At 41.8% G+C, this 24,214-nt stretch overlaps 1 protein-coding gene across 1 annotated transcript in view; it reads left to right on the forward strand.

Annotated features, from left to right (window-relative positions):
• LOC116553671 (putative DMBT1-like protein) overlaps positions 1-24,214 on the forward strand; it is a 52,749-nt gene that overhangs the window by 19,259 nt on the left and 9,276 nt on the right. Inside the window, exons 9-20 of the mRNA XM_032281129.1 lie at positions 7,082-7,459; positions 7,608-7,637; positions 8,896-8,934; positions 10,204-10,351; positions 10,672-10,862; positions 12,039-12,068; positions 12,720-12,761; positions 13,659-13,976; positions 16,744-16,776; positions 18,850-18,882; positions 20,181-20,334; positions 21,842-22,059. Coding sequence (XP_032137020.1) covers positions 7,082-7,459; positions 7,608-7,637; positions 8,896-8,934; positions 10,204-10,351; positions 10,672-10,862; positions 12,039-12,068; positions 12,720-12,761; positions 13,659-13,976; positions 16,744-16,776; positions 18,850-18,882; positions 20,181-20,334; positions 21,842-22,059 — 1,614 coding nt within the window. The remainder of the gene's footprint in view (positions 1-7,081; positions 7,460-7,607; positions 7,638-8,895; positions 8,935-10,203; positions 10,352-10,671; positions 10,863-12,038; positions 12,069-12,719; positions 12,762-13,658; positions 13,977-16,743; positions 16,777-18,849; positions 18,883-20,180; positions 20,335-21,841; positions 22,060-24,214) is intronic.

Below are 24,214 nucleotides of genomic sequence, written 5' to 3' on the forward strand. Positions count from 1 at the left end.
TAATAGAATGACAAGGGGGCATAAATAATTTTTTATTCTTGGCAATAGAATCCACTTTTTCTCTTATTAGCAGACACACCACATTTTGATTACTGCTAGCATGGTGTTACTTTTAACCTATCTGGATCTATTTATTTATTTATTGAGATGGAGTCTCGCTCTGTTGCTCAGACTAGAGTGCAGTGGTGTGATCTCAACTCACTGCAACCTCTGCCTCTTGAGTGCAAGCAATTCTTCTGCTTCAGCCTCCTGAGTAGCTGGGATTATAGGTGCCCACCACCACACCTGGCTAATTTTTTGTATTTTTAGTAGACATGGGGTTTTGCCATGTTGGCCAGGCTGATCTCATACTCCTGGCTTCAAGTGGTCTACCTAATTCAGCCTCCTAAAGTGCTGTGATTACAGGCATGAGCCACTGTGCCCAGCTGTGTGTTTAAATTTAAAGTGGAGATCTTTTAGGTAGTATATACTTGGGTTTTACTTCTTTAAAATCATGTTTGAAAATCTCTGCCTTTTATTTGAGGTGTTTAGACCATTTGTATTTAATATGATGACTGACAAATACAGCTTACTAGTTATTCATTGCTATATAACAAATTAACCAAAATTTTGCATTTTAAAATGACAGATATTAGCTCGGTTTCTGTAAGTCACATACCTTATTAGCTTAGCTGGGTGGTCCTGACTTAGGGTCTTTCATGAGGTTATAGTCAAGCAGTCAACCAGAGGTACAGTCAAGAATCACACAGGGCTTTTTTCTGAATTCACTTACTTGATTTATTGGTGTCTTTTATTCCTCATGTGCTCTTTTACTTAGGACTTGAGTTTTTTGATGGCTTCTAACTGTAGGCTTCCCTCAATTCCTTGCCACTTCCACCATAGCAAGTGATGAGAGAGAGACAGAGAGAGTGCTCAAGATGGAATCCACAGTCTTTTATAATTCAATCTCAGAAGTGACATCATTACTTTTGCTGTATACTATTGCTCAAAAGTGAGTTTTTAAGTCCCATCCAAAACATAAGGAGGGAAATCAAACTCTACCTTTCAAAGGACGAAGTATCGAATAATTTGTATGTTTTTAAAATCACCACTGTTAAGTTTAAATCTACCATTTTGATAATTATTTAAATTTACCATTTTGCTAATTGTTTTCTATTCATTCCACTTGTTCTTTTTTACAATGTTTTTGTCTTCTCTTTATCTGGAATTTATTTTTCCATTATGTCTACCTTTTTTTTGTCTACTAGGTATAACTGTTTTTAAGTGGTTACTTTAGGATTTAAAATAAGCGTCTTTTCTATGTGGTATCCTTTTTCTTCTGACCGAAAAACTACCTTTAACACATCCTAAGGTCTATTGATGACAAATTATTTCACCTTTTCTGTGCCTGAAAGCATCTTTATGTCATAATCATTTTTAAAAGATCATTTTCCTGGGTATAGAAATCTAGGTTGACCTTTTTGTTTCAATGTTTTAAAGATGTTATTTTGCTGTTGTCAGAATTTCATTCTTTCTGTCAAGCAGTATATTGTCATTATCAGTATATTGTCATTTTCCCTCTGTATACAATGTTTCATTTCCAGCTGCTTTTAAGATATGCTATTTATCATGAATTCTAATGTATTTGATTATATCATACCTTGGGATAGTTTTCTTCATGTTTCTTCTGGTTGAAGTTCATTGAGTTTCATGAATCTGTGGTTCACAGTTTTTACAAATTTAGGAGTTTATCTCTTCAAATATTTTGTTTCCGTCTTTTCTCCTCTCCCTTATGGACTCCAATTAAATATAGGTTACTTGAAGTTGTCTCACAATTCACTGATGCTCTGCTCATTTTTTCAGTCTTTTTCACCATGGCATTTAGCTTTGGGTATGTCTTCAAGTTCACTTATTTTTTTCTTTGCAATATCTAATCTGCTGTTAATCATATCCAGTGTATTTCTCATCTCAGGCATTATTGTTTTCTTCTTGAGAAGTTTAATTTGCATCTTTTTTATATCTTACATATCCCTACTTTTCATGTTCCATCTTTCCTCTACCTTCTTGATTGTATGATATAATTATGGTTTTCATGCCCTAGTGTACAAATTATATTATTTTTACCATTTATTGGCCTCTTTACACAAATTTATTTTTCCCATTACGAGCCATAGTTTCCTGCTTCTTTACATCCTTGGCAATTTTCTAGTGGATGCCAGATGTTGCCATTTACCATTTTGAGTACGAGTTATTGTTTATTCTCAATCTTACTTTAAATCACTCAAGTTACTTGGAAACAGTTTGATCCTTTTAAGCCTTGTGATTAAATTTTGTTAGGTAGGAGTAGAAGGACATTTAGTATGGAGCTAATTTTCCCCACTACTAGACAATACTCTTCTGATTACCATACTTAATGCCTCATGGATTACCTGGTTTCACTTTGGCTAGTAGGAACAGGAGCTATTCCAATCCCTGTGCAATCACCAAAGATTGTTCCCCCTACTCTTTTTAGGCAGTTCTTACCTTGGTCTTGGGCATTTTCTCCACATACATCTGCTGATTAGTACTCAGATAAAAACTTGAGAGAGACTCTCTGAAAATCTTTGGAGCTTTCTCTGTGGGCAGCCTCCAGTACTTCCCAGTGAACTCCAGCCACTTTGTTGTCCCTTAATTTTCAGATCCATCTTTTGAAAGAGTCTGCCAGGACCCACCTGGGTTCCCCTTCCCTCTGTTGTACACTGGAACTCTAATTAATAACCTAGGGTAATTATAAGATTCCCTATGTTTATTTACTCTTTCTTAGTGACTACTCTCCTGTGCTCCCTGTTGTCCAAGATCAGAAAGCCATAATTTAATGTATTTTGTCCAATTTCTTAGTTTTTCATGTAGGATGGTAAATCTGTACCCAATTATGGTAGTTTTCTATTGCTGCCATAATGAACTGCCACAAACTTAGCAGCTCTAAACACCATCAATGTGTCATTTTTATAGTTCTGTAAGTCATAAGTCCAGTGGGCTTAGCTGGTCTGTTTCAAGTCTTAAAAGGCAAAATCATGATGCCAGTAGAAATCTGAAGGAGAATCTATTTCCAGGCTCATTGGGGTTGTTGGCATAATTCAGTTACAGACAGTTGTACAACTGCCTGGTCCCTGATTCCCTGCTGACTGCTGGGTAGGAGTTGCTCTCAGATTTTAGAAGCCACTCACATTCCCTAGCTCAAAACCCCATCATTTTAAAGCTTGTACCAATGAGCCAAGTCATCCCATGCTTTAAATGTCTCCTGCCTCTTCTCCTGCTATACCTCTCTGATTTCAGTGAGAAAAGATTCTCTGCTTTTAAGAGCTCATGTGATTAGATTGGATGCACCCAGATAAGCCAAGATAATCTCCCACTTTGTAATCTGTAACCTTAATCACAACTGTAAAGTCTCTTCTGCCTTATCATGTAACCTATTTGCAGATTCCAGTGATTAAAACGTAGACATCTTAAGGAAGTCAATATTTAACCTTCTATACCAGTTACCGCAACTGAGATGGAAGTCAAAGTTAGATTTTTTTATTATAAAATGTATTAAAAAACAATGAGAAATGTCAAGAGTAGTATACTGAACACTTGAGTACTCACTAGTAGATTCTATCAAATATTAATATTTTGTTATAATTATTTTAGATTTTTAGTAAAACAATACAGTAATTGAATGATATTTTATGAGTTAATAGGATAGAAATGGAGGCTGTCTTATTTTGTTATGTGAGCCTCCCGCAGTTTAAGCGACTAAGAGTCCAAATATATTCAGCAAAAAACTAGAAATAAGCCAAAAGCTTCAATCATTTAACTAAATATATCTGGTTTGTTCCTAAAAGAAATAGAAAATCCAGAATTTATTTTGTGGGTGTTTAAAGGGTTAGAATGTACTAATTGGAAGTTCTAAAAGTGCTGGATTTTCCATCCTATTATGCCCTAACTAGTGATAGATGAATGTGGTAGAGAAGGGAGAGTGGATGATCCTCCCTACTTGAATCTGCCTCTTGGGAAGCCAACCAAAACACTGACAGGACATATCTGAACCCAGACATTGCTTCTGGGCTTGTCAGAAGTTTTTACTTCCATGTGTAGCTAGGAGGCATCTAGCAGTGAACAAGGCCTCTCTTTGTTTTATACTTACAGGTCAAGCACTGTTGTTAGCTGCGCCCACCACAAAGCCTGCTGTGCTTCTCTCAACCCTCTCTCTAATGGGTCAGTTGGCATTTGTTCTATGGGGTATGGGGAAAGGGAGCCATGTTCCAAGCCCTGGAACACACACTCCACTTAAGCTTTTAGGCTAGAGATGCATATTCTTCCATTCTTGCAAATTTTCTTGAATTATTTGGTAGGACCAACTTCCCTTTGTTAACCAGATGAAACACTTGTGCATATTTTCTACTGATCTTAACCAAGAGCCAAAGACTTACTTCATCTTACAAGTCTTCTTTCTAGTTCATCTTGCAAGATGTCCAGATGACCTCCCTGAGGAAAGAAATGTACTCTGTGATTGGCTCCACAGAGCCTTCTTAACCTGTAGGCTCAAACTGTAGGGACTGGCATGCACAGCTTCTTACCAGCAAAGAGCAGCATCCAAGCTCCCTAAGTGGTGCAAGCCTGCAGGAACTTCTGTACACCAGGAAAGAAAATAAAACTCACCCTAAATATGTTAGTCCCCATCTGTATTAGGACTAGTTCCATTTTCTTGCCTTTTACTGTATATGTGTGTTGAAGGTATAGAAGAATGATCAATGTCACCTTTGTATGGCACCTGTAACACCTGAATTGCTAGCTTCCAATCAGCATAACCACACACAATTGAACCTAGTCAATTTAAGATAATACTCTGTGATTTGGGACACTTGATATTTACAAATTGTCTCCATACACATGATTTAATTTGATCCTAATAATATCCAGTGAAGTTGCCGACACAGAGACTATCTCCATTTCTCAGATGATGAAACTAAGGCTTAAAGAAGCAAAAGAGCTTTATTTTTCTTACAACTTGCTTGCTGCGCTCCTTAAGAAAACATATTGACACATAGTAGGTGTTCAGTTAATGGTACCAATGTTTACTCCAGTATTTCAAACATCCAGCTACCTGACATGAAATTGAAAAATGGGAAGTCGATACAAGCCATCCAACATTTATGCTTGATAATAAATCATCAGGCTGATTGCTGCCAGATTCTAAACCACATGTTCAAATAAGTGTGATATCAGTCTTCTGAAAAATGCCACACAGATAATGAAGTCAGTACTTCCTTTCATATTTTTTACCTGGGGACACTTTCTGTCCATAGTACTTCACTCCTGTGATAATTCAGCAAATAAACACCAAATGCAATGGTCCCTGATGTCTGTCTTTCTACAGAGTCAAACACGTATAAAGTTTAAATTTAGATGAATACTTAAGAATGTAGAGCAAAAATTCTGAGTTGAATTTCCTCCTTATTTCCATATTTTTACATTGGAAAGAAGACAAAATGGGCAATAAAAATGTTAGACTTCATACAGTTACCTTATTTTACCTGAATCTTTTTTCGGTAAGAAATGAGCTTCCAGAGGAAGTTTGATAAACTAAATTTTAAAAAAAAAAAAAAAAAAGAAAGAAAGAAGGAAAGAAAGAAATGAGCTGGTTAGGGTTACGGTCTTCGAAGACATGTAGACCTCACTTCAAATCCCAGTTCAGACACTTCCAAGCAGTGAGCTTCTGGGCAAGCAACTCACTCTCCCTGAGTCCTTGTTTCTGTATTTATAAAATAGGAGGAAATAGTCCATCCCTCATTTGGTGGTCATGAAGTCAAAACGAGGTCACTCAGGCAGAGCATTTGACCTAGCATCTGGCAAAGAGATAGCGTATGATAAATGCCATCTTAGCTACTGTTTTGTTTTGTCTCCATTACAGCTCCAGAGTCATTTGCTGCCCCTGGGGCAACAAAACCCACAATTCATGGTAAGCCCCTACTGCAAGGCACAGAAACACCTGGACTTAAAGTGCTAGAGCACTGGGCTGGAGAGGACTTTCATGAACATCTGGCCCACCTCCTCTGACCTCACCCCACCCTCATGTCCCCAACATCAGTCCTGGCCTGGACCCATCGAATGTCTGAGTTCTCTCTGCAATATCTGCCCAAGTCACAGACTGTGAGACATCTGTATATTGCATTTGAATGTTACTACTTAGCTAATTGAAATATCTAAAAGGATAGTTAGGGATTACATAGGGTACTGTATGTAAAGTTCTTAGCAACCAGTCCTCTGATTATCCTGGCATGTGTGTGCATATTCACACACATGCGCACACACACAGACACAATTATTACATTCACTGAGGTATTCAGGTTTTTACTATGGCCATGTAGTAAGCACTTACACATGTGCCAGGCACAGCGAGAGAACACAGAAAGAAGTCAGATGCAGGGGCAGCAGCAGCAGCAATGGCCCCTAACATTAACTGAGTACTTACTATGCACCAGGCACTGTGTCAAGCTTATAACATGCATTATCTCATTTGTTCCTCTTGGTTATTATTCCCGCTTTACAAGCTAGGCAGCTGAGGCTTAGGGAGCTTGTATAACTTGTCCTGTTCTAAGTCTACAAGTGATGCTCTTAACCACTCCACCTATTGGTCCCTGCCCCAAATATGTCTATTATCCAGTAAGGATGTCAAACACACACTTAGGCCACCACCGTCAATGTAGGTGATGGGAAGTGCCATGAAAGGCATACAGAACATAAAAGGGTGTATCGCTACTTCTGCCATATTCTATTGACCAAAGCAAGTCAAATCTCAGGAGCCCAGAATCAAGGAGTGGGAAAATAAGTTCACCCTTTTCATAGGAGGGGCTGCAATGCAACATTGTTAAGAGCATAAGGAAGAGAAGAAGTTTGGCTGTTTTGGTAAACAATCTACCCGAGGCAAGCTGTCTTAAAATAGAGTGTGGATAAGGAAGACATTTATAGGCTTCTTGGGGCAGACAGGTCTGGGGAATGGCATGGTATCTCTTGTGGCAGCATAACCATATGTGTAGCGAAGTCATGGGAGATAAGGAGAGCTGGGCTGGGTAGACGACAGTCCAGTCATCCACTGGCAGAGGGGCAGCTATCACCCTCTGCCTGCTTTGTTCTCCCCCAGGAGGCTGGGCCCCTGTGCGCCTGGTGAGCAGCCATGGAAGATGTGCGGGTCGTGTGGAACTTTTCTACCAGGGAGTCTGGGGGACCGTTTGTGATGACCTCTGGGACCTTCCAGAAGCAAACATCGTCTGCAGGCAGCTGGAATGTGGCTGGGCCATTTCAGCCCCGGGTGAGGCCCACTTTGGGGAAGGTTCTGGGAGGATTCTCCTTGACAACGTACACTGCAGAGGAGACGAGCAGCACCTTGAGGAATGCTCCCATGTCGGCTGGTTTTCCCACAACTGTGCTCACGGGGAAGATGCCAGTGTGATCTGCTCAGGTAAACCCCTGCTCCCTTCCCTGGTGGGGCCCCCACTTCAGCTCTTTTCAAGAGAATACTTCTCAAGGGACAGTGTAAAAATAACTATTGAAAATGAACCAGTGCTTGATTCACTCACCGCAGATGTCTTCATCTCTCACACTTACAGATGCTGAATATTCAACTGTCACGCCACCAGGTAGGGAAGGTGATGTTAATACATGCAGCTTATCAAAATCTCAGGGAAGAAACTCTGCTAGAAATGGGATGTGTCTTGCTCTCCAAGCCGGGGGAGTGGCTGTGAGTTGTGGAATCCCCGGATTGTCCTGCAGGAGAGCTGGACAGTGCCTTAGAATCATCTAGTCCAGCCACTGTGCATTTGGTATACCAGAAGTAGATTTTCATTTTCTCAGATTTCTACACTTGATCTTAGCCAAAAGGCCAAGAAGTGATTATTTCTCAGACTTCTAGGTAATACTTTTGGTTTGCCAGCTCTGAGATTTGCAGAGGGGATGGCAATGAGAAATGGATGGGCGGGTGGCAGGCAGTTAAGATATGAGAGATGGTAAAAAGTACTTCCTGCCCAGTAGCAAATGGCTAGTGGACCTGGTCTGGGCAAAGTGAGCTGATTCCAATTCTACTCCCTCTTTGCCTTAGCCTTCCTGGTGCAGCTCTGGTCTCACAGAGCTTCCATTGCTGTTGGCTTTACCATGCACTCCCAACCCCAGCACCCAGAGTTTTCCATGCCAGTGCCCTCTCCCTCATCAGACCCCCTGGTCCTTTGATGCCCTGGTCTCAGCCAGCTCTCAGTCAGAGAGTGAGTTATGAACAAAGCTGATTTGATAGGGTCTGGAAAAGCTTCCTTCACATTTCTTCCTGGGTTGTCAGCTCTAGCAGGTGAGATGGAATTGGTCCAGGGAGAGGATCTCCAATGGGGAGTGGGTGCTGAGCTGAGTGCCGCTTACAGGAGAGATGTTGGGCCATGGAGGAGAATCCACAGCATCTTTAGGTCCTGACTCAGAGTCTCTGGGCAGCACCAGATCAGAAGAATCAGTGACTCAGTGCTTCTCCTTATTCTTACAGCACAACCTCATAAGTCTCTACCCTTGAGTTGCCTGGGAAGAAGCTCCAGATGCCAGAATTTTATGTCTTCAGTTTTCTTAAACCTCAAATTTAAAAATCTCTTATTTGCACATATGCAAGAGAATAATGCATCAAAGTCTTGGAACAATATAGATCAGTGCTTCTTTCTTCTTCCACATTAAAATTGCCTCCACATTTAGGCCTCTCCTCCAGAGACTCTGATTCAGTAGATTTAGGGGTGACCCAAATAGTATATTTTTTGCAAGCTCCTCAGGACTCTCATGTGCAGACCTCAGTGCCGGGTGATGGCCATATACTGCTGACATTTTCATATCTTAAGTAAGTCCTAAGCATGTCCTTTATGTGTTTGACAGGTCACCCATTAGCTGCCCTGGCAAGGACAGTGGGCACAGGTAAGAGTTTTGTGTCCTTTGCTACCTTGATCATCATCTTCTAGCTCTAGCCCTGATGTGATCCTTCAAGGAAATTGAGTCAAAGTACTACTGCCCTGTCTGGGTCTCCCCTCTCAACCTGTGTTCTGGGAGACAAGCTGAGTAACAAATGCCAGTAAATTTATGGTTCTAATTCCATTTCTGTCTAGTAAAAGAACAAAGTCCAGATAATCAAGTGATGCTAGCTGTCTGGTCTCCCAGCATGGACACCATGAGTGAAGGGCAGGCATGCAGCCATTAACAGAGCAATGTTTCCAGGGTGGTACCCAAGGCCATGATTTGAGAGGGCTCCCACCATGAGCACATTTTTCTTCACCTTTTCCCCTTCTCTGACTATCTCCATCCTCCTTCTATTCTTTCTTTTTCAACTGCCATTTTTTCCTCTGCTCTTGCTTATGTCTTGGGCCTTCAGAAATTCACTGAACTTTTTCTAGCGCCACTTGGGGACAAAGGGCTGAAATGCCACTGTTGCAAGGACAGCCTGGCTGGTCCTTTTACACACAGCTAGATGACCAGGGCCAATGGAGTTTAGGTCCAGTTCTTAAACATCCCGAAAATCTGATGGAGCCAGCTGTTTCCATTGCCACAGCATCACCTTTAATTCAGGATTGAATGTTGAACAGATGCATAGACAGAGAAGCAGAACAGACAGACAGTGGGTAGATAAACAAATTGTCACGTGGGCAGACAGGTAGATACAAAATCTTATCGGTATTAGGTGTATTCCAGGGGTGGCTGACTAAGGGCAACTTCTTTGTACTTAATAGTAAGTTTTAAGAATGCAATTTGAATAAATTATAACTGATAGTGGATGGACTCTGTCTTCCACAGAGGCTCCACATTGGCTCAGGTTAATTGGGAAACTGAAGCAGTACTTTACTCATTACTATTAGTTACTGTACAAAAGTCAAAGCTACAGAGCCCACAACTAGGGGGTAACCAGAGAAAAACATTCTGGCTGATATTGCATAATAGCTTTTTCCAGCAAGCCCATGTAGATGGCAGAATTCTCAAAAGAGATGAGAGATGTTTTAAAATTCAAATGCACTTATCCTCTAATTTCTAAATCTGCAAGACTTTTTAGACTAGTTGATACTTCTGATGCATCCTAAGACATACTCACAAAGTAATAACAAATAAAATCTTCTTTGGAAATAGTTTTGGTTTTTTTTTAAGAAAAGATGTGAATTAAGAAACAATTGAAATTGTAAAATATATTTCTACATTTAGAAAAATCTCGGTGTGGTGGCATTATTACTAACTCATCTGGAGCGATTAGGAATCCCCCACAGAATGAAATGCATGACAATATCACTTGCGTGTGGGAAATTAAGGCGAATGCATCTGATCATATACTGCTGGCATTTCCACATCTTGAGTAAGTCCTAAGCTGTTATGTATGTACTTAGCTACTTTGTGTAGCTTTTTGACTCTGCTGTCTTGGGCTGCTTCCAGGGGCACATCTCGTGCCAGCCTCCTCTTTCCCCTTCCATTTAAAATCCCGTTCCCTTAAAGCAATGGCTCTCAGAGGGAAAAGGTAGGATCAAAGGAACCCATGCTATGTTTAAATGGCTGGCAGGCTTTTACTCTTATCTCCAGCAACTTTATAGTAACAAAATTAAGCATCTGCCTCACAGCAGGCCTCTAAGGTCTTCTGATGAGGAAACTGAGAGGCATCCATGGTGTTTGCTTCCCCAGTCTCGACTGCACCAATGAGTATTTTGAAATCCTGGATGGTCCTCCATCCTCAACAAAGTCATTGGGAAAGACCTGCTCTGGCTTCCGCCCCACCTACGTCTCCTCCTCCAGCTCAATGACCCTCGTGTATTTCCGAAGCTTCAACAACCTAGGAAAAAACTTCATTGCTTATTATTATTCTGCAACCAAAGGTGAGAATAATGGTAAAGAGCAACAATTCTAGAGCTGGACTTTCTGCCTGGGTGTGAGTCACCGTCCTATCACTTACCCTGTGACCTTGGGCAAACAGCTTGACCTCTCCCAGCCTCCATTCCTTTCCTATGCAATGGGGACAACAAGGGACCCTGACTTTCTAGGTTTATTGTGAGGGTTGCATGCAATGAGGTAAGTTAAAAACTTCACAAAGTGATGACACATCATAAATGCTTGATAATGGGTTGCTTTATTGTGAGCTTTTTCATTCTGCATCAACATCTCGTCACAGTCAGCTAATTAGAAGGTTATTTCTGAAGTTACTCTGAATCTAGTACTAGGTAGGTGTTTTAGGACCTGCAGAAGAAGTTGTAGTCCCAGGATGTACAACCAAGAGGATGTTTAAGGCAAATACATGGATATGAGTAGAGGACAAATAGAAACCCTAGATGAAGGCAAACAATGGAACAGATAAATATACTAGAATATGCTAAATTGACATATGCATGCACCTCTGCAAAAGACATTAGGAAAGACAGAATGTGCAATATAGGTTAAAAGTATTAAGGAAACATTGAGGGGAAATGGCCTCTAAAGCTGGCTGAGTTAAAGGTATAGAAGGTGAGATAGCACATCAGGTGAGGGAACAGCATGGCCTAGAGATAGGAAATATAAAATGTGTGACAAGAAGGCAGGACCAAGACAAGGTTGCCTGTTGAAGTGCAAGGTACTCAGGGTTAGGCAATTATAACAACAACAGTGATCAAAATGCTCAAAATGGCAGCTAACATTTACTGATCCCTATTATATGCCAGGCAGCGTTTTAAGTACTTCATGTGTGTTATTCTCACACAGACCCATGGTTCTTCCCCTTTTACAGATGAGAAAACTGAGGCTTAGGAGGTTCAGTAATTACCTGAGGTCCTGCATGATTCACCACTAAGAGAAAACAGGCAGAGCTCATGAAACTGCAAATAACTAGTATCCGCTTTTTCCAAAACATTGTTCAAAACAATCTCTTGTATTTTACCAAGTGCCAGGGTGACTCACTGAGCAAGTTTTGAAAACATGCTGTAAAACACAAAGGAGATGCTCTGTGTGCCAAAGCAGACAATGAACAATCACCGTAATTGGCATTAAATGGCTATTGACGATGTATTTCCTTGTATTTGCAGAGGCAATGTCGCAGACCCCACATCTAATCAGTGAGTCATGTTCATGCTATTACTCAAATTTCACCCCTAATTTCTTCTTGTGTCCCCCTCCAAGTGCTTTTACCATCATTATTTGCTCTGTCTCTCATAGATGATCCTAGGTCCCTGTATAAATCTTCTGTAGATGAGAGATTCCATCTGCACAGTTTGTGTGCTAGTATGATGTCCATTTACACGCAAACCAAGTTATGCCTCCCAACAGTTGAGTCTCTGTATATTGATAATCGTTGGTTTTATTTCCCTTTTTGTTTCTATCAAAGCCAATGACTCACCTAATTAGATACTCCACTTTTAGAAAAAGTTGAAGCAGAAGCAAGCAGAAGAAACAGCTGTTTTTCCCAGAAGGACACTGATCATGAAGTTTACATGCTTGCATAGAATAGCATAATTTAAATACTTTTATATTTATGTTAACTGAGCAGAAAAAGAGAATATTATTTTTGTTGAATCACACACACCTGAGAAACATAAAGACGCACATGAAAACAGAGTTTGAGTTGGGAGGTCACATGTTACCAAGATTGCAAGGAAAAAGAATCAGCCAGAATCTTGGCATTTACTGAAGACTGATCTCAGAATGCTGCCCTCTTGACTTGCCCAAGTCGTCCCTTCTTAATTAAAGAAGTCTTCTTGTATCCACAGCCACCCCAACAGCAACACCCAGGACAGTAATAGCAAGAGCAGGTAAGCTCTAAAATACATTCATTCATTTACCGAGTGTCCTTTAGTCTTGGCACCTGCATTTGTATCTGCACCTGTATCTGCTTCATACACAGAAACTGGACCAACTGCAAATAGTCCATCTATTTGCAAATGGGACACTTGACCCTGCCCAAACTTTTAGAGCGATTTAAAACTTTTGGGATCTTTTGGCTCTAGCATCCCAGGATGAGTAAAGTTCATTTTTTGGTAACTTTTAGAGTCATCAAAGCCTGAGCAGCTTACAAATTCTCTCTAGAGGGGTTCTATCTTTCCTCCTTATGACCAGTACTGATCATAGTTAGCTTCCCATCTGCATTACCAATAGACTTTTGCAAAGTAAGTGGAGTGTCAGAGTCATTCCAGAGACAGTAAGATAAAATAGCAGAGAAAAAATTGTGAACTCTGGAATCAGGATACCTGACTTTAGATCTGCTGCTTACCAGATGTGGGATTTGGGGTGAATCACTTTGCTTCTCCAACTTTCAGTTTCCTCACAGCTAAAATTGGTATACCAATACTCCTCTACTTACCTTCCTGAGTTATGATAAAGGTGGAAGTGAACACACACACACACACACACACACACACACACACACACATACTTTGTAAAAATCATAAATCATTGTGCAAATTATTTGTTTTTCTGAATTTAGCCAAAATAAATCGGCACATACCCCTGGAAAAATAAATACTCAATTAGTGGACTTTTTAGTGCTAGAGACAATCCTAATGACTTTGCAGCTTCCAACTAAGAGGTTGACTAGTTGATCAACTACAAAGTTCTCCACTTGTAGAAGTAGTATGGGGTGGGGAGCTCAACACCCATGGGAAGGGTACAGTGCCCCCAGAGAACAACAGTCACCAGATCTCTCTCTGCAGGGGATTGGCCAGAGCTGCGGCTGGTGGGTGGCTCTGGCCGGTGCTCAGGACGCGTGGAGATTCTCCACCAGGGCACCTGGGGCACTGTGTGTGACGACCTGTGGGACCTGAATGAAGCTGAGGTTGTGTGCCAGCAGCTTGGGTGTGGTCGAGCCATGTCTGCCCTTGGGAAGGCCCACTTTGGCCCCGGCTCAGGAGACATCTTCCTGGACAACCTCCAGTGCGCTGGTATGGAGCGCTACCTGGGCCAGTGCACCCACTCGGGCTGGTCAGAGCACAACTGTGGCCACCACGAGGATGCCAGTGTCGTCTGCTCAGGTATCCTCTCCCCTCTAATATGGGCACTGCCAGTCCCAGCATGCTTCAAAACCTCCCTGTGAGGGTTCAGAGTCAGCCTGGGGCAAATACAGGATCCTCAAACATGTAGCATTTGATTTTTGCTATAGCTTTTCTAACTTGGTTAAATAGATGAGGTTTTATCTGCTAGCCTCCAGTATAAAACCTAATTTTCTAATTTGGTAGCAAGTATCACCAAAGGTATGTGTGCTTTACTGAAACATGCAAATAACATGTTTAATGATGAGAATTTTTTAATGATGGGAATAAGGAGCTCATTGAAAGAGGCAACCTGCAGTAGCAAGGCTAGGGGAGACATCAGAGCCAGGAATACTTGAGTCTGGCTTCCAGAGCTGGTGCTGACACACAGACTGTATGTGGGCAACTCTTCAACTCTCCCTTAAACATATAGGTAATTCTTACTACCATTTCCTCACTCAATCACAACACCAAGGAAATCTGTGCACTAACCTGACTGACTTCAATTGGCTTGTGACAATTTTTTAAATATATTCTGGATTTTCTTGTGTATCAACAGTTAGCTACCAGTAAGTTAGCCACCCCTGTAATGTCTATTAATAATCATTTCTGATCATGAGATACCTTTAGGTAAACTAACAGCTGTAATACCTGATATGACTTGAAAAAATTGGTAATCATAACTCAAATTAGGAGGGCTTAGAGTTGCATGGAGTTGCCCATGTGAGAAGCAGCTCAATTGCATATCAGTATCTGCTAACCATGACCTTTAATTTCAGGTGCATACTTAAAATCATTGTCTTATGTGTTGGTGCATTCATATGTCTGTTTGCTTTGTGACATCTTATCATGGTTGGCAGGTAACCTAGTGACAACCTCATGGGTACATGTTATTCCCACATCTCAGTCTTCCAGAGGATGATTGTCTAAATCTGAGGTCCCCCCAAAGACACCCAAAGTGAAACTCACCTGCTACAAAATTGATGGTTTAAGTCAGATCATCCCAAATGTACCTTTGCATTTGGCCATTTTTTTATAACTCAGTACAAACCAACAACCAGACAGAAACTTATTTTCATTATCTACAGATGAATCTGCTTCTCCCAGTACTATGTTTTTTTTAAAAGGACTAATTTTTCCCACATCAGATTAATAAACACATATAATGATGGAACTAAAACCTTCATCTTCAGTTGTTAAAGTCAGGATTTCAAAAAAAAATACTGACATACTTATTCTCTCTATAAACAGATGCTGAAGAATCACTTGCTACCAGTCCAGGTCAGTCACACCTTTTGCTGATGGGAATTAAATATCAGCTGTTCTTGATTTTGTCCTTGAGCTATTTGTTGTTTCAGTTCTAAGATCACGATCTTTAGCTAAACTGCAGGGATTTTCACACCACTGAGATTCTATTAGAAAGTCTTATTTAAAAATACTTTTGATTTTTTACATGTGATGATGGGTATATGTGTGTGTGTGTTTATGTGTTTGTTAAGTCAATATTTTTTGGAGATGCATGCAGAGTGAAATGGGTTTCATGGCCTTTTCACATATGCTATTCCTCTGGCTCAAGGCACCTTCTCAGCTCTTCCCATGACTAGCTTGTTCTCACTTTTTTAAGAGGTGTCTCCCCAGCCCCTTCCTCTCTATTGTCCCTTTCATAGCATCCTATTTCCCCACTTTGGTCCATTTATCATAGTGTGCAATGATGCACTGTAGCAGTGTCTCCATTTGACTAGTACATAGACTCTGGGCTCCCTGAGGACAGAAATCACATCTCCGTTTTAGAGCTGTATCTAACATAAAAGACAAACTATACGTACTTAAAATTAAATTGACTGAAGATCCCACAACCTGCAACTCAGGAACACATGAGAAATCTGAAGAACAAGCCTAAAGACTGGGGAATGTGGCAGTGGTAGACCTAGGTGGGGTTTTTTGGGAACTCACATACTGTGTCTCTGCCTACAGAGGACTGGCCGGAGCTACGGCTGATGGGCGGCTCAGGCCCGTGCTCGGGACGTGTGGAGATTTTCCACCAGGGTGCCTGGGGCACTGTGTGCGATGACTTGTGGGACCTCAGTGAAGCCGAGGTTGTATGCCGGCAGCTGGGGTGTGGGCAGGCTGTTTCTAGCCCTGGCGAGGCCTACTTTGGCCCAGGCTCAGGAGACGTCTTCCTGGACAACCTCCAGTGCTCTGGGGTAGAGCACTACCTGGGCCAGTGTGCCCACTTGGGCTGGTCAGAACACAACTGTGGCCACCACGAGGATGCCGGTGTCATCTGCTCAGGTATCCTCTCCCCTCTCAGCCAGTGATTCCTGATGCTGCAATCGTGGCGTTTTGAAACTGCATCCTGGGTGGAATTTTCATCCATCCATCCATGTGTCTGCCTGTTTCTCAAGTGTCTTCTTTGGACACCACAAGAGTTGCCCAGGAAAGGTCTCTAATTCATTGGCATGAGCACCAAATGGACATTACAATGCAGATTCTAGGGTCCTACCCCCAGAGATTATGACTAAGTAGGAAAGGGACCCTAGAATATGCATCTTAACAAGTAGTCTAGGGATTCTGCATAAGAAGGGCCAACGGCAATCCAGCCCTGGCTGCTATGGGGCAGAGTTGACACAGCTGCTGTTCCCCAACCTTCTATGCTAAGGAATCTGCCAGAGGAGGGTTGAAGTTGCCCAAGGGGTAGTTCTGGCATTCTGGGTTCCTATACCTTGTCACCCCAAATAAAATAACCTCTTACCTTTTTTTATGCATTCAGGTGCAGAAGACCTACCTCCAGCCACACCTCCAGGTATGTCCATATTTTTTTCTAATTCAGGCATCTTTCTAATAATAATAATAAAAAATTATAGCAGCAAATACTTATAAGTGCTAGGAACCAGGCACTGTTCTGAGCCCTTCATATATATAACTCTTACAATCCCCACAAGAACCTCTTGAAGCAGGTTCTTGGGTTATTCATATATTCCAGATAACCTGAGACATAGAAAGTTAGCGAGGTGCTGAGGACTAGCCAGGGTGTCTGAACCTAAGCTGTCATTGCTCTTGGCCATCAATCTCATTTGCCCATTCATTGACCCAGCTACACAAAAACTAGGGAAAACTAGAGTAAACATGGGGAGATGTTTTGCTCAGGTCATTGCTAATCATAAGGACAATCATGAAAAAGGCATTATCTATTATGTATTACAGAAGGGAAAATTGAGATACAGAATGGATAAGTAACTTTCTCAGAATCACTCAGCAAGTTAATGAGCCACATTTTGACATTGATCATTCTGTCTCCAAAGTACATGCTCTTAGGGATCTTATGACTTTCACTCCTTTTCAAAGATCTTATCATTGAATTATTGACTAATATTCATCTGTAACAAAGACCAAAAATTAGGAAAACCAGACCAACCACAGACACTGTGAATTCTGAAATGATACTAAAGGTGATTTCACAGTTGAGGATTAGGGAGATCAAAAAACCTGCCGAAGATAACTTGATTAGAAAGTGGCAGGACTGGAATTTACAAGACCATCTCTCCCCATTTGAATGCACCTGGCTGATCCCTACACAGCCTCAGTGAACACAGACAAGCTACTAGCCATTGGCAGACGCATCTCTCTTGGGCACTTGCCTGGAGAAGACCTCGATGTGTCCTGATGTTCTTGGGGGAAGGCCAGCTTTACCTATTGGGATCATGAGTGAGAAGCGAGGGACTGTTTAAAGTTAAAGGGCCATGGTTGGAGTCAAGAGTGGTGGATATTACAGTGAAGACTCATCTGTAGTTTTCTCTTTTTATGTATGTCAGGGAAATGAGAAAAATGAGATTGAGTGAAAGGAGCCATTCTGGTTATCTGTTGCTCCCCAATATTTAGCAATTTAAAGCAACCACCATTTAGATGTATGTCATGTCTTTGAGGGTCAGGAATTCAGGCAGCGCTCAGCTGGGAGACCCTTCTGCCCTATAGAGCATTGAGCAGTGTTGCTCAGTGGAGTTCATCTGGCGACTGGTCTGGAGAATTCAACACAGCTTCACTCATAGATTTGGTGCCTTGGTTGGGTCAGCTGGAAAGATGAGCTCAGCCAGAAGTCTGACTACCCTGCTGAGAGACCATGCACAGTCAGACTTCTTTTTCGTGTTAGTTGTTTTCCTGGTTTATTGTATTTTTTATTATTATTATTATTTTTAGACAGAGTTTTGCTCTTTTGCCCAGGCTGGAGTGAAGTAGTACAATCTCAGCTCACTGCAACCTCCACTGCCCCCCGCCCCCCACCCCGGGTTCAAGCAATTCTCATGCCTCAGCCTCCAGAGTAGCTGGGATTATAGGCACCTGCCACCATACCTGGCTAATTTTTGTATCTTTAATAGAGATGGGGTTTCACCATGTTGGCTAGGCTGGTCTCGAATTCCTGATCTCAGGTGATCCACTCGCCTTGGCTTCCCAAAATGCTGTGATTACAGGTGAGAGTCACCATGTCTGGTGACACTCAGGCTTCTTGTAAGGTAGCTGAGGGCTACATGAGCAAGCCAGTGTTCCCAGAGATGGGAGGTGGAAGCCACCAGTCTCTTAAGGTGTAGAGCCTCTCCTGCCATATTCTGTTGGCAAAGCAGTCACAGAACCCACCCAGGTTCAAGGAAGGAAACCTAGACCCCATCTTGTGACAGGAGGCATGTCTAGGAATTTGTGGCCTTCTCTAAACTGCCACAGAACCATAGAAAATATTCACTCAGCACCTTCAGTGCAACCTCTCCTCTGTTTGCACCAAGTATATTGATGTTTCTGAGGAAACCCTTTATATTTCACTGACTTGTAGGTAAGACTAAATATTTTCACCTGGGTGTCATTATTTTCTCCCTTCATTCCCTTTCAGGTTCTTCTGCAGCTTCTCAGGATCACATAAAAGGTAGTCATTTATTTTAAATTAAAATGGTCATTCCATGCCAAGAGAACCATCATGGCAGATGCTGGGCAGTGTGCCCGGGACATAGCACAACAGAGCCTGGCATGGTGTGGGCAAGGGTTCTGTTTATCTGATGCCACTCTGTGTAATAAACTCTGTAAAAAAATACTGACTTTACATACAACAAGAGGAGCAGGCTGGGAAGGGGGATGTATATCTGCCCAGATCAGACGTCGGGCCCATACTCAGCCTGTCCTCTTTGGGTATAGTCCTACAGAAGGCACCAGTTCATTATCCCATGCCATGTGTAGAGATTTCAGAAGGTCCAACTCCCCCAGGCTCCAGTGTCTGCCTGACCTGGCCTCATTACTGTATCTTACAAATGCGGTCAGTGATAAAACTACCAGATGACTAAGAGCATCATCACTTATTTCAGTCCATCTCAGGAAAGACAAGGAATTTGTGAGATTCTGGGAGAATCATAAGTCGACCAAGGGGAACAGAAAGTAGAAAAATTAAGCAACTTCACAGTTTAGAGACAAGGTCAATAAAGCATATTGTGCTTTCAGATTTCCTCCAAAAATAATTTGATGATTCAAGGTTTTCTGCTTCTTCATGTGAAATCTTGTTTTAAATACATACATGTATGTGTATCTATCTATGATAATATGATAATGTATATGAAACTATTATATTTTGCTGTTATGTTGTTTAAGCCTTATAAATCCCAAATCCTGCAAGTTCCAGTCTCATACTAAATATATGAGTTAAAGAAAACATAGTCTACCCAGCAAAAGTGATGGAGAGTAAGGAAGGTGCCAGTCATAACATCCCCTAACAGATCAGTGTCCCTTTATCAGAACCCAAAGTTGTTCTAGAACCTCTTGCTCCCCAAACCTCCTCAAACTCTCCCCTTTCCCAGGCACATGTGGCCTCTGTTTCTTCATCTCTCCTTCTAGTCTCTTATTATTTAGATTTACTCTGTCCCTTCCCAGCAAACAAAACTCCTACTTTAGAGAAGGGGAGAAAAACTGTAAGCAGAAAGGACACATAGGACATTTTCTTTATCAGGTGCTGAGAGAGAGGGAAAAGCAAGGAACTTGCACACATGAATACTTTTTGCTTCATCTGAATTAGACTGAATGGGCTCTCCTTCCCTAAGCTAAAGGTCTGTGCATGCCCACCCAGGCCAACTAACTGCATCCCAAATCCACCAGACCACTGTATGAGCTGGTCTTTTTTAGGATTACACAGTAATGCCAGATGGACACATTCTAACACCATTTTTCCTGTTGTTTCAGGAGGAAGTAACTCTTGTGGAGGGGTCATTTCTAGATTCTCTGGCTCATTTTCTAGTCCACAGTATCCAGAAAACTACCCAACAGACATCCAATGTGTTTGGGAGATCCACGTGGATACAAAATTTTGCATAGAACTCGTAATTCCAAGTTTGAAGTAAGAAAACTTTTAAAGAGAAGATTCTATGTACATAAGAATATTGATTTGTAAAATCAGACTAAAAGTATTTATTTTAGTGGGAAAAATTTAAGAGTGAAAGCAGAAGAGCCCGACGTTCTGTAGTTTTTTCAAGTCAGATTTTGGGTTAATTTTGTAGCACTATCAAGTGAGTTACTTCTAAGTTGAAAAATTCAGTAAGTGGTTTGTTAACATATTTTGATACTGTTTCTTTTTATGTTTTTTCTAAAAATACCACAAAAATTCTCAACAGCTTTGCCCTTATTGTACACTGGATACCAATATTTGTCCTCTTAGACTTTCTTATTTGAATCCAAATTTTAAACAGTAAGAAAATTGTCATATGCACATTAGCCAACTACTCCAGCTTTGGGCCCTGTATCTTTTAAATGTTCTGCAAAGCAAGAGGAGACATTAGTGTCATTGCCTCATCTCTGACATAAAGAGAATAAATATTCCAAAGTCACTGACATTTTAATCTCCATGACATAAAATAACAGCTGATATTTTACTTGCTGCCCCAGACTTTGTGTGCTTTGCCATACTCCAGGATTATACAGCCCAAAGATAGATGTCTTTGTCATCTCCATTAGAGATGAGGAGCCTGAGGCTCAAAGAGGATAACTAATTTGCCCAAGGCCAACCCATCTAGATCTGTGTGATGTCAATGCCCCACCTTTTCACCAACATGTGGGTCTGTAAAAGAGTCTGCATGAAGCCCTTCTTCTTGTGTATGACACACGTCATGTTACAAACACAGCCGGACTGTGGAATTCCATGATCATTAGCTCCAGGCATGCACTGAATTGTGTTCCATCATGATTCTACCACAGCCATGGATTCAGAGATGTGCTAAGCCAGAAATGCCCCAGGACATGTTATCTTTGTTGACTAAAACCCTAGGGATACAATTAGCCACAATGAGGTAAGAACGTTGAACCCATACCTCCAAATTCTATTATGTTACCCATTGTCTGCTCCTTCAAAATCACTTCCCCTTGCCTCCCTCATGAGTAAGTGCCATACTACAAATAATCTTCTGTATCCTGCCTTGATTTTATTTTAAAATCAAGTTTGTTCCTGCCCAAGAATTTGAGTATGGCAAATATTGTGAAATATAGAAGTAGGAAAAATCTGACTGTGATGTCTGTTACATGCTGATCATTGGGGTGATCTGACTGTTATGAATTTAGTTGCAGTGTAAATAATATTTCCTAATGTCCTATGTAGATTGTGATTGGCCAAAACCATTATAATTTTAAAGCTTCTATTAAGTGATTGTAGGTGAAAGCCCCACACATTCCCTAGCCAGAGAAAATAGAGTGGTGATAGATCATCTGAAAAAGTTAATTAATATTTTACATTTCAGTATGCAATTTAAATATAATCCAAATATTTATTCTCTATGATTGTCACGCTTTTTTTTAGCTTTAATATCTAGGAAGTTTCTAATCTGCCATTACCCCTCCATGTCTATTCATCCCAGGCTGGAAGATATCCTTGGATGTCCCTATGACTCTGTTGAAATCTTCGATGGTCCCAGGATTGCCTCACTCTCCATGGGGAAGTTCTGTGCCCCTGCAACTGTGATCTTCTTCTCCTCCTCACACATCATGACAGTGGTGTTCCAAAGTGATACTATAATAACCAACACTGGCTTTTATGCTCTTTATAACGCCATTCCTCAGGGTGAAAGGCAGTCAGGTAGGAAGCTTCAAGCATTTTTGGTGGTTAAAAGACAGAACAGTTTCTAACTTCAGAGACTCCCTTACTAGTACAGGCCTGTGATTCAGTCTTTTAAAACCCTCACACTTGACTTCATTAACCCTGCTCCATAGCTGCTAGATTTTCCCACCATGAAGCCACATGGGAAGTTACAATGAGTCAGTCATGTGCATTCTGTATGTGAGTGGCCAGGCTCTTACTGCCTGCAGGGAAAACCTGGGTGCTATGAAGGGTCTTAGGGCTGCATCTGCTATCTGCAGCCTCTTGGGAACTGTCCAGAGTGCTGAAATGTGGAAGTTCAACACCTCTGTGACAAGACTCCACTTCCTCCACCTGCTGGGCTGTTTCATACGTTGCATACATTGAAACCTAGTCTCATCCAAATGAGAGGCTTCGGGATTCCTGTTAGCCATGACCCTGCAGGCAGTCATTCCACAGCCAGGTCCAATTTTCACCCTGCAAGCACACCGCCTGCTAGCTATGAAACCTCTGATGCTGAAGAGCCCCTGCAGAAACCCCAGTAATTCTTTTAGGCCACCAGAAAACCAGGTAGTCAGTCCCTGGATATGGTTTGGGGTTTGCTTGTATCTGAGTAAGGGAATTCCTTGTATATTTCACCCTTGAAGGAATGTTTGAAACTCTGCCCTGGAGAAGCTAAGTAAGCTCCAACATTTGAAATCCAGACACTCATTAACTCAAAACCACCATTTATCCAATCAACAATAGTTACAGAGGTCCTGCTATGTACCAGGTCTGGTTGTAAGTGTGAGAGCACAGTTACATGAGTTCCCTGCCCTCATGTTGTTTATATTCTAGTGTGGACTTCGGTAAGTGAAAGAGGACCAAAACACAAGAAACAAGGAAGTAAACAAACTGGTTTTGGGGTAAGGATGATAAAGGACAGAGATGAGGGCCGGGTATAAGAGCCAGGTGGGAGAGTAGAGGGTGCCTGGAGTGGAGAAGGTACTACAATGGACTGGATGGAACAAATGGCATCTCTGAAGAGGTGGCATGTGATGAATGACAAAGAAAGTCATTCCAAGCAGAGGAAAGAGTTGGGCATGTTGGAACAGCAGAAAGAAGACCAGAGTGACAGAGCCAGTGGACACAGTAAGGGGAGGCTGTCCTTACAGTGTCTCCACATCAGATAACTCTAACTAGCCACAGACCTTCAGTCCAGATAGAACACTGCCACTGTGTTCTGTGAAGTCACAGTCACCCTTGTGGTCCAGGTGCCTTTCGGTGGATTAAATCTACCCTTATCCAAGACACATACGAAAAGGCAGCTGGGAACCTGCCCTCCCATAACCCAGCATTGTGACACAAAAACCACAAAGCAAGATCTGCAGTAACCCTGATGTGCTGGGTGCTGATTATACTCTCATTGGTAGCATACCCTCTAGATGCTGCTGGAGTCCCCATTTTACAGATGAGAAAACTGAGGCTCGGGGAGACAATGCCACTTATAAAAGTTTACACAACTAGGAAGCCATAGAACAAGGATTCAAATCCACTTCCTGTCTCACTCTGAAGCCCTTAAGCCTATTATGAAATCAGTTGGCTTTAAGGTTTTGCTCTCGTGTTTGCCTTAGCCACAAACACAGAAGCTAGAAATCACCTGCTACTTAAAACTTAACCAAACTCAAAAATAAAATATTGCTCTGTTTAGAAGATAGACAAGAGTTGCGGCTGGTGGGTGGCTCCGGCCAGTGCTTAGGACACGTGAGGTCTTACACAAGGGCTCCTGGGGCACTGTGTGTGATGACCTGTGGGACCTGAATGAGGCTGAGGTTGTATGTTGGCAGCTTGGGTGTGGTCTGGCCATTGCTGCTCCTGGAAAGGCCCACTTTGTCCCAGGCTCTGGAGACATCCTTCTAGACAACATCTGGTGTTCAGGAAGTGAGAACTATATTGGCCAGTGCCCCAGCTCTGGCTGGTCAGACCACAAGCGTGGCCATGATGAGGATGCTGGTATCATCTGCTCAGGTAGCTTCTCCTTCCATGATAGATTCTTTCTGATCTTTCACCCAAAGACATCCTACTGATGGATGAAGGCCATGCACAGAGTGGAGCCAGGGAATTTTAGGATAGTGACCCAACAGATGAATGTCCCTTCAGCCAGGTAGAGAGAGAA

The sequence above is a fragment of the Sapajus apella genome, unplaced genomic scaffold, assembly GCF_009761245.1.
Source record: "Sapajus apella isolate SASKATOON/1434 unplaced genomic scaffold, GSC_monkey_1.0 scaffold13, whole genome shotgun sequence".
Lineage (NCBI taxonomy): Eukaryota > Metazoa > Chordata > Mammalia > Primates > Cebidae > Sapajus > Sapajus apella.